The sequence below is a fragment of the Mandrillus leucophaeus genome, unplaced genomic scaffold (assembly GCF_000951045.1).
Source record: "Mandrillus leucophaeus isolate KB7577 unplaced genomic scaffold, Mleu.le_1.0 Scaffold114, whole genome shotgun sequence".
NCBI lineage: Eukaryota > Metazoa > Chordata > Mammalia > Primates > Cercopithecidae > Mandrillus > Mandrillus leucophaeus.
Genome location: NW_012099654.1, coordinates 1979652 through 1990467, shown reverse-complemented (window position 1 = coordinate 1990467; position 10816 = coordinate 1979652). Strand labels below are relative to the sequence as shown.

Below are 10816 nucleotides of genomic sequence, written 5' to 3'. Positions count from 1 at the left end.
GGTTACAATGCCGTCACTTGGCCCCTCACAGATGCCGTGGGCCGACGAATGCAGACTCTGACCAGCAACTACTCTTAGTTGAACAATTTGGTATTGAAGCAGCTACGGTTGTCTGGGGTATATACCCTGAGGTTTGTTGTCTGTCGCATGCCAGGAAAATTTAGGACATGCCAGGAAAATTTAGGACATGCCAGGAAAATTTAGGACACATACACAAGGAGTTTAGGAGCAAAGGTTTAATAGGTAGAAGAGAAGAGGAAGAGAAACAGCTTCCTCTGTAGAGGAAGGGGTCTCCCAGCAGAAAGGACCTGCTGGTGGTGAATGCCCCGAGTTTCATAGTAGGGTTTCAAGAGCCGGTGTCTGATTTACATAGAGCTCATAGATTGGTTCAATCAGGTATGATGTTTATATGGGGAAGGCTTGTTGCCCCACCCTAATCTTCTTATGCAAATGGGCTTTCCAGTTGATGGGGCCATCTTGTCTGCTCCTTTACCGTACAGGCGGCTGACAGAGAAGGGAAGGTGGAGCCGCCATCTTGAACATGTCTAATCCTTAGTTCTTGCCGGCATTCACCTGTGCAAGCTCCCAGCTTGCAGGCTGCTGTTCGTTAGAAAATGATTTGGGGCGGCTTTTCATTAAAAAGAAAAACCTTACCAAGGACTCCCATACCCTTGCTATCTGCCTGAGTGATTTCTTCTTAACTCCTATATCGCTATCTGTGCCTGAAGTTTTTTCCTTATACTAAAAAACCGATCCAAAGACTAGTCAGCCCACATGATGGCTGTGCACAAGTTTAGAAGTTGCATATCGTGGCTCCTGCTTCATTGTGAGGGATTTAAATACCTTTAGAGCAATGTTAAGTACCCAGTCTGACTGGTTATTCTGTCAGCAGAGTCTGTCACCTGTCCTAGAAGAATAGTCTTGTTTGTTGCTCATATACCGGCTGATGATTGATAGGAGTTTCCGAATTGTATTTTATTGGAAGGATCTTTGAGAGCTCTAGGCCTGTTGGCCTTCCTGAGGAGGTGACTGCATTTGAATAGGCTCTAAGTTTCCTATATCCTGCCTCTGCCCTGCTACAGCACTACGAGGGGAAACCTGGATCATTTACTGTGTCTGTTGCAAGGTAGGTGACAAAGAGGGAGTTCTGAGAGAACAAACGAAGCCCCAGGAATCTACTCAACCCTGACAGTGAATATACTATCCTCTGACCTTATACTGAAACAGTGACAACATCTATGTCTCCAAGCCGTGGAACTCTGACCGCTACTCTGGAAGTAGCCCTGTAGTATTTTGTTACCACTTTTGTTTTACACTACGCCTAGACTGGAGGATTCAGTTTGGTGAGTTGTGAGAAATTAAAAGTTGGAATTAGAGGAGCAGAGGCTGGCCCCTGTCAGCTTATTGAGCTGGGTGGCCTTAGCCTTTTCTGAGCTTTGGAAAACCTCAGATATCACGTCAGAACATCAACAGAATCTGAGAACAACACCGGAAAATCATCAGCAAATGGTGATCCCGATAGCACCTCTTCTTTATGGAACGATCATGAGAAGATTCCATGATAATCCCCATAAAGTATCAAGTCCAGATTTTGACACAAGATCGTGCTCAATAACTGCTAGCTGTCATTGATAATAATAGCATCATCTTTTGACTTTGGCAGAGAAAAAGAGGTATCTCCATTGATGCCTAATATTAAAAAAAGTAACACTTCATAAATCTTTGGCAATATCTTAAAATATTTCATGATGTAACTGTGATTCTTGGAAAACTTTCTTTTTAGCAGTCAGAATCTTTCATAACCATATGTTAAGTACTTGCTTTGTGTAAACAGGTTGCCAGGCACAAAGGGATCATAAAGAGAAAGAAGAAATGGCCTTTGCCTTTGAGCAGTTCATAATGTCATAAGAATTAGCTATGGCTATATTTTAAACAGGTTATAGCTAACCTAAGTTTTTGCTATCAATGTTTTATTTTTTTTTTCTTAATTTTTTTTGAGATGGAGTCTCACTCTGTCGCCCAGGCTGGAGTGCAGTGGTGTGATCTTGGCTCACTGCAACCTCCGCCTCTCAGATTCAAGCAATTCTCCTGCCTCAGCCTCCTGAGTAGCTGGGAATGCAGGCGCCCATTACCATGCCCAACTAATTTTTGTCTTTAGTAGAGATAGAGTTTTGCCATGTTGGCCAGGGTGTTCTCGAACTCCTGACCTCAAGTGATCCGCCCCTCTCGGCCTCCCAAAGTGTTGGGATTACAGGCCTGAGCCACCATGCCTGGCCTGGTATCAGTGTTTTAAACCAACTGCACATATATTCTAATATAGACAAAAATGTGATTAGCTCTTTTTAAAAACAAGCCCAACTCTAAAATATCATACTTCAGAGCTTTTATTTTTGCATCCTGCCCCTTGCTCCCAATTGTCAGCTTATCTCCCCCTACTCTTGCTACCAATTGTCAGTTTACCCCCAACCCTACCCCTCACACGTATACCCCAATTACCAGGTTGTTATAAAACATTCATATATTTTTGTGTATAAGATGATTTCTTGCATTTTTCCAAGATAATTATTTGAAAATGTAATTATTTGAAAACAGATTGTGTTTTACCGTGAAATCACCTAATACCCTAATTAGTTTATTTAGCTTAAAAACTTGGTCTAGAGCAGTGGCTCTTAACTTGGCCACATTTTTTTTTTAAGGCAGCATTATTATTTATTTCTTCTTTTCAAAATTTAGCAAGTCTGTGGTATTCCTACTTCAGTTTATTTGACACAAGGCTCAAATGATATGTGAATGATATACATGATATGTGAAAAGGAAGTTCATCATCATCACATCTTACCTGTTCCTTGTTCTTCCAGTTTCACAGCCCCTTAGAATGTTAGAGCTGGCAAGGACTTTATCAACAAATTCTTCTCATCACCAACACCCCTCCTTTAGCAGAGGAGAGAAACTGAGGCTCAGAGAGGTGAGGGGACTTGCTTACAGTCACACCACCACTATGTGACTGACTCCTGGTGCAGAACCCTCCCTTCAACCACGTGCCTCTCCCTGGCTGGTAATCTCTGTCTGTTTTTCAACTCCCTTTTCTGAGATGTCACCAAGTCCTCTTACTGTTTCCTGGAAATGTCTCTTGGTTGTCTTCCTTCCCATTTCTTCCTGGCTGATCCCATCCCTCAACACCTCACAATGGGAAAGGCCTGACAGAGGACTTGGTCTCTGAGGCATCCATTATACCAGATGAATTTTCTCTAATTACCACTGCCAGCACGTCACTCCTCTTCTTTGAGGCCGCCAGGAGCTCCCTGCTTCTTGTGGCTACAAATGTCAACACCTGTCCTTGCATGCTAGACCTTCCAGAGCCTGGCTTCACAGTGAAGGCCCAGCTTCATTGCTCTTTTCTCTCTGTGAGTCCCAAAGGCCCACTGTCTTCCTGGGTTTTCTTCGTGAGTCAGCCATGTTTCTTTTATGCCTTTAGTTTCTGTTCTCCCCAGCTTCCGGTTCTCTCCCTGCCTTTCCAGCTATAGCAGGTCCTCCAATAATGTTGTTTCATTCTATGTCATTTCTTCATAATGTTGATGAAGAAAAAGAAGGGGCCACTGTGGAGTTCGTGTTGTCTCCCAAGGTCCACGTGGGTTTTCTCTGGGCACTCGTTAGACGTGCGTATTAGGTTAACTGACGTGGCTACATTGTCCCCACTGAGTGAGTGTGGTGGAGGTGTGTGTGTCCTCCAGTGGGAATGCATCCTGTCCAGGATTAGTGCCCCTCACCCCACCACCCCTGAACTGCTGGGATAGGCTCCGGCCACCCAAGACCCTGAACTGGAATAAGAGGGTGAAGAATTATCTTACTTTTTGTATTTTTCCAGTCCCTTCATTATACTAAAAGTTTACATTAATCTTTCTTAATTGTATGTATAGCTCACATTTATTTCATTGTTTAACATTGAGGTGTTTTGGTCTTTATTTAGAAGTTTGGTGATGTTTTTGTGGCCGGAAATATGCAATAGGAACTTAATTATTTTTTAGAGACAGAGGCTTGCACTGTTGCCCAGGCTGGAATGCTGTGGCCTGACTACAACTTACTGCAGCCTCAAACTCCTGGTCTCAAGCAATCCCCCCACCTCAACCCCCTGAGTAACTGGGACCACAGGTGCCTGGCTCTTTTTTTTTTTTTTTTTTTTTTTTTAAGAGCCAGGGCCTCACTGTGCTGCCTAGCCTGGTTCAAACTCCTGGCCTCAAGCAATCCTCCCACCTCACCCTCCCAAAGTGCTGGAATTACAGGCATGAGCCATAGCACCCAGTGTAACTTGTTTGTAGAAATTTGCCTATGGTAAAATTGATTTTGTTATACATTATTTTGCTTAAATTCATAGTTTCCAGGTTGGTGAGGACTTACTGTACTCTATTCTTCGAGGCCAAGTCTAGGTTCTACCACCTTTTTAATGTTTTCCTTGATTGCTGCAGTGATAACCCAATGATTCCCCTTTACTCCCAAACTTTTTCTGATTATATCCTACCGTGTAGCATTGCACATCATAGCCTGTCATATGGTTCTCTGGCTTTTCCTTAGAATTGTGTGGCCTTCTCAATTATATTGAATGCTCTTTGAAAGCAAGACTTATGTTTCTATTTTTATCATATATACTATTCCCTTCCCATCCATTGGAAATATGTTGAAAGACCCTCAGTGGATGCCTGAGACTGAAGATAGCACCAAACCTTGAATATACTGTTTTTGCATATAGATACATACCTATGCTCAGGTTTAATTTATAAAGTAGGCATAGAAAGAGATTAACAACAGTAACTAATAATAAAACAGAACAATTATAACAATTGTAACAATATATTATGATAAAAGTTCTGTGAATGTGGACTCTGTCTCTGTCTCAAAATATCTTATTGTACTGCACTTACCCTTCTTGTGATGAGGAAGGGATGGGAGTGGGACAGCATGAGATTTTATCACACTACTCAGAATGGTATGCAATTTAAAACTCATGAATTTTGTATTCCTAGAACTTTCCATTTAATATTTTCAGACCTAGTTGACCTCAAGTAACTAAAACTGCAGAAAGTAAAACCTTGGATAACGGGGGACTACTGGATTCCAATTCTATAATGCCTAATAAGTGGTCAGTAATAACCACTTATTAGGGGCTTGTTGAACTTCTAAAAGTTGTTATTCAGAGCTACAAGTGGTTCAGACATATTATAGTGTCGGCAGCTTGGGTTGGGATCAGTTGTTAATATTGGGGCACGGTGCTCTACTGTGTTTCAAGTGTTGGCAGGACCAGTGGCTATCGTGTTAGTGATCCTCCAAGAAGACTGTCTCTATAGATATGGTGCTCACGCTAATAGTTGGGTTTGTAGATCAATAGCTGGGTGACAGGGAGGCTGGGAACTGCACACCAGCATCTTGAATCTTCCAGTAGGTAATAATTACTTGAGAAAGGAATATCCTCATAACTCTGGCAGATCCTCAGCACACCATTGTGACATGTGAACTGGCCTGTCTCCTCTTCCACTGTAAGTCCTTGAGCCAGTAATGACCTTGGTGTCTTTTCTACAATACTGGCACAACATCTTAAGGTTTAATCTGATCTTTGTCTAAAATATTTTTTTCAGAACCCATTAAGTACGGTATCTTCCAAAAAAAGAGAAGTGTGTTGTCATAAGTTCCTGGTATTGGAAAAAGGAGTCTGTATTATTTAAAGAAGCTTTGTCTGCTTACTTAATTCCGATGCCCCTTTTCCATGCCTTCCTACCTTTCCTGGTAGTCATTCCTGGACTGAGGTAACTGCAGATTTTATAGTACTTTGGACTGTGCACTCCCCAAGGCACAGCCCCTAAAAGAATTGCCTCTGCCGAAGTCTCATAAACTTGGAATTATTTTTTCTTTAATGTCAGCAGGACTAATTCCGCCCATACAAAATGGTTTGGCCTTTTCCTTCTTTGGCACAAAAAGAGACTTGGCAGAGGCTCAGATAAAGGTGAAGTTGATGAGCTCTGGCATGGGAGTGAGCTCAGCGCTTCTGGGCTTTCATTCCCCCGGTTCATCTCATGTTCGAAATCCTCATTCCATCCAGAATGTCTTCCCTTCCCACTAGTGACACCTAAAGATGTTTCAGATCCTGCTTCCTTTGTCTCCAGCACACACAGCGAAATGCTGAATGCCTTCATTTGCAGAAAGTTACCCAACTGGAGTCACTTTAATATTTTTTTAATCTTTTTAGGTGGATGGAAGTTTGCTTAGTTGAAGAATTGCCACCAACCACTGAACTGGAAGAAGGGCTCCGGAATGGAGTTTACCTTGCAAAGTTAGCCAAGTTCTTTGCCCCGAAAATGGTATCAGAGAAAAAGATCTATGATGTGGAACAAACACGTTATAAGGTAACCAAGATCTAATTGGTTTTGGCTTCCAGTTAAAAATGAAAGTTTGATATTTCATATCCTCTCCCTTCTTTTAGTGTTTCTGTAAGGATTTGGGGGCCTGGGGGATGTCTTTGGAGCCTGTTAATAGCATTCCTGAGGCAGCAGCAGTTTTAAAAAGCAAAGTGTTTCTATTTCTGGTCTGATGCTGAGAGACTTCTGACTTATGGGGCCTCCCAGTGCCTCCCCCAATTATTCCTTCATGGAAGTCAGTTTTGACTTTATTAGTGCCAGTAAAGGTAAAAGTGGGGGCATGCTACCACTCCTTTTTTCACTTGAACTTGTGGCCCTAAAGAGTTAGGGCCAATGTGATAAAACAAGTAGGAAGGTCGAATGATCAGCCAAGCGTTCTTTTCCATTTGATGCTTAAAACAAAATATGACTAACCATTTTGTGTACAACTAGTTTTAAGAATTGTTTCAGGACTAATTAGGGAAGCATCAGAAAATAAAAATCTATCATAGCCCTTTTAGAAACATCACAACAGCTGAGTGTGGTGGCTCTTGCCCATAATCCCAACACTTTTGGAGGCCAAGGTAGGAGGATTGCTTGAGCCCAGGAGTTCAAGGCTGCAGTAAGCTATGGTCACACCACTGCCCTCCAGCCTAGGTGAGAGTGAGACCCTGTTTCTAAGATAATAATAGCAAGAAGAAGAAGAAGAAAGTTCAACAATAAAAACCGCACTGTTATTTAAATTTGGAAGAAGCAGGAGAAGAAAACAAAATCAAACACCAATTTTATAGTAATAGAAATCTCGATTTTTTAGAGATACATATCAAAGTATTTAAAGATAAAGTGATACATCTAGGATTTGTTTCAAAATAATTGAGGGGAAGGTAGACAGATGATAAAAAGCTGGCCATGAGTTCATAACTGTTGAGTTGATTGATGGTTACATAGGAGTTCATTATACTATTCCGTCTACTTTTTTACATTTGAACTTATATATTCAAAAGGAAAAGGAAAAAGAAAAAGCAAACGCCAACCTAGAAGGCTCCTCCATTAGCAATGTATCTTCAAAACAGAATTTTTAAATGTCTGGTGTTCTATTCTGCAATTTGTGACCTCTTGTCTGCTGCAGGTCAAGGTTTCTAAAGCTTCTTTGAAACTTGATCTTTATTTGTTTAATGCATTCAGTTCTGTATATCAATATTTTTTATCTGCAGATTTTCAAGTATTCTGAACAGTTATTTCTCTTACAGCTATATGTTGAGTATAGTTGGAAAAGGAATTATTTCCCATTTATTGCATAATTCATAGTACCCTTTACTTCTTGAGGCAAAATATATTCTTTAAATATGTACATTAAATACAGGTAGAATGTTTGAATAATCTTTAAGGTTAACAGTAGAAAAGATTACTTGTCAAATTTATTTTGAGTCTGTTTTTCTAGTCTAGTCAAAAAGGTAACCGAGCACAAGTTTTTGCTTTGAATAATGTTATAAATAAAAACGTTTACATTTTTTAAAGTAAATTTGTGTTCATGAAGTTTCACTCCAGAGTTCCAGCTCATTATAACCTTCCACAGGACTTTAATAAAACAATCACTTAGTCAGCTAAAATTAAAGTTTAGAAAATTTTTTTGAGAAATATTTTTAGAAATTCAGAGAAGCCCAGAAAAAGACCATCTGTATCCTCTCTCCACAACATAAATATTGGTTCACATTTTACACTACATCTTGTCTTTTTTTCATGGCTTTTATTTTGGTTATAATCAAGATCTAGGTCTGTCAGTACCAACACGTATGTAGACTTGATGATAGAGTTAAAGCGTAGTTGGGGTAGGCTCCAGCTTGACTGAAAGGGAATTACAGATTTTCTTTTGACTTTCTTGGACTGTGAGAATCAGGCTGGGAAGACAGGCCCTTCATGGAAGTGAGCCTCAGAGCAGTGTGTGAGCCAGTTCTTTTCTCTTCCTGGAATATTGTATACCTTGAATATAGGAGTGTCCTTCCAGACCAGCTCAGGGCCCTCATGGGCAGTTGCCTCATGGCAACTTAAATAGGTACCTTCTCCTCCTGGCATCAGAGATCCTATTATTTAAATGAATAGCAACTTCTCTTTAGGATGGGGACAGGAGAAATAATATTTGCAATTTCTGGTTATGGAATAAAATACTTGTGGGGCATAGGCAGGTGATGACATACATGCCCAAGTGAAACATCACAAGAGGGAGGCCACCCCTGCCCCATCAGATCCCTGGAAGGCCGAGTGGCACAGAGGTGATGCTGGGAGAGGGGCAGGAAGGAGGGAGGCACGGCAAGAGGGAACCGTGGCCAGCTGTGGCGTGGGAGCCCCTTCTTGCTCAGTTAAGAGAAAAAAACATAAGATGAATGGAAAGGACTCCTCTGTGGATTGACTGCAGAAAGAGGTTTGTTTGGTTTCTTCTTTATTAAATCCATGAAAGTGCCTAGTGTTCTTGATGGAAACATTGAGTGATTTGCCTTGTAATCATAAAATCTTATTTTAGGGCCTTTTCATTTCTCATACAAAAATGAAAGGAGATAAATATTAGCAAATAGGTAACTCAACTTCCTGATCTTGTATTCTTCAGGACTGAAGCATATCACATAGCCCTTTGCAAGGAGAGCTAAATCATGGGACTAAGGCAAAGATGTTGAAGCACGAGGGAACACTCAATAACCCAGCCCTAGCCCCTCATGCCATCTGGAAACCATGAATTCAGTGAACTCGGGCTCTCACTGCAGGGTCTACCTAGACTGTAGCCATAAAATATGTCAGCCTTGGCACTGGCAGCTTTGATGACTATCAGTTAGGCAGACAGGAGCTTTTGTGCTACCCCATTCTCTTTGTCTGCCAGCTTATGTACAACCCTAGTTCCTCATTAATTTAGGATTGGAAAGATGTCCTGAGTATTTGATTTCAACTTTCCAGTTATAAGTATTTTTTCCATGGCCACCTGTGCCGTCCACACCAGGTCTGAGTTACATGCCCATGCCGTGTGCGCTGCAGCTCCTGACACAGTCTGTCTTGCACATGCCATAGTGTATTGTAAAGCAGGCAGGCACCATATGGGCCTCTATGCCCCATACCCAGTTAATGGTGCAGAGTCTGATCCATAGTAGGTACTTGGGGAATAGCTGTTGGATAAAGGAATGAATGACAATAGTTTCACATAAGCCAAAGGATTCCATACCTTTTCTTGCCTTCTGTGCTTTATTTGGTACGTACTCAATATACTGAGTGTGACACTCTTCCTGTAAGAATGGTGCTCAAGCCTCCTGCAGAACCACCTAATGGGTGTGTGTAAAAACTGGATTCCTGGGTCCCACCCCAGACTAGTGAGTCAGGCAGAATCTCTTGACCCAGGAAGCAGTACTCTTAATAAACCACCTGCAGGTGATTCTTTTCTTCTGTGCTTCTAAGGTTTGAGTTGAGAACCACTGCTCTAATAGGTGAATAAACATTAATATAACAAATTGCAATACAGTTATAGGGAAGGAAGATAAAGGTGTACCACAATAGAAATACATATAGGGTAGAATTCATTCATCCATACAACACTTGTCAAGACCCATCGCATGTCCGGCACTATTCTAGGCACTAACGGCAGAATAGTGAGCCAAGCAGGCAAGGGCTTGGTTTCGTGGTGGTGGGGAGGCGGACTAAGTGAATTTATAGCTGTGGATTGTGATAAGCGTCTGAAGGAAGATACGAAAGCTAATGTATGGGTAGATAGCAACGGCCAGGAGATGGGCTTCTCTGAGGAGGAGTTTACTCTGAGGATGGAAGAGTGAGAAGAAAGTCACCTGTGTGCACTCAGGGGTGGGCATCAGAAAGAACTGTACAAAGAGAGGGAGCTCATTTGTGAGAGACTTGCCACAAGGAGGGAAAGAGCTTGGCCATAGTGGAGTGGTTGAAAGGGACAGTGGTGGAAGATGACGCCAGGAAGAGCAGAGATGAGATTGCACAGCCATGCAGGCCCCATGGAGCACCTGAGATTTCATGCTACGTTGAGGGGACAGCAATCAGAAGCCTTGTGATGCCATATGGTGCAGTTTGTGCTTCAGAAAGATCAGTTGCTGCTATACAGAGAACAAACCAGAAAGAGGATGAGAGGGGACAGAGTCCAGGGAGGGGATAATTCAGTCCAGGTGGCAGTGGCCTACACAGACAAGAAGTGAACTGCTTCAAGAGGGAAAACCAAGGGTGGATCCTGAAAAGGAAATAGAAATGGGTGGAGGGTCATGTGGAGAAGACAACTGGGTGGACAGTGGGAGATGACCAAGGAGGAGGGAGCAGTCTTGTCCATTCTAAGTGGGTTGTTGGGTGGTGAAAGGCCAGGAAGGTTTCCATGGTGGGGGCCTGAGAGGTTAGAAAGTGGTCCCAGGCAGACTGGGGCAGGCAAGAGAAAGAGGAGTGGA

The 10816-nt window shown here is 42.1% G+C and overlaps 1 protein-coding gene across 2 annotated transcripts in view; it reads left to right on the top strand.

Moving 5' to 3' along the window:
- The window catches only part of IQGAP2 (IQ motif containing GTPase activating protein 2), a 331348-nt gene that overhangs the window by 174328 nt on the left and 146204 nt on the right, over positions 1 to 10816 (top strand). For both annotated transcript variants that reach the window (XM_011996387.1, XM_011996395.1), the window contains one exon: positions 6236 to 6392. In XM_011996387.1, the coding sequence (XP_011851777.1) occupies positions 6236 to 6392 (157 nt within the window). The remainder of the gene's footprint in view (positions 1 to 6235; positions 6393 to 10816) is intronic.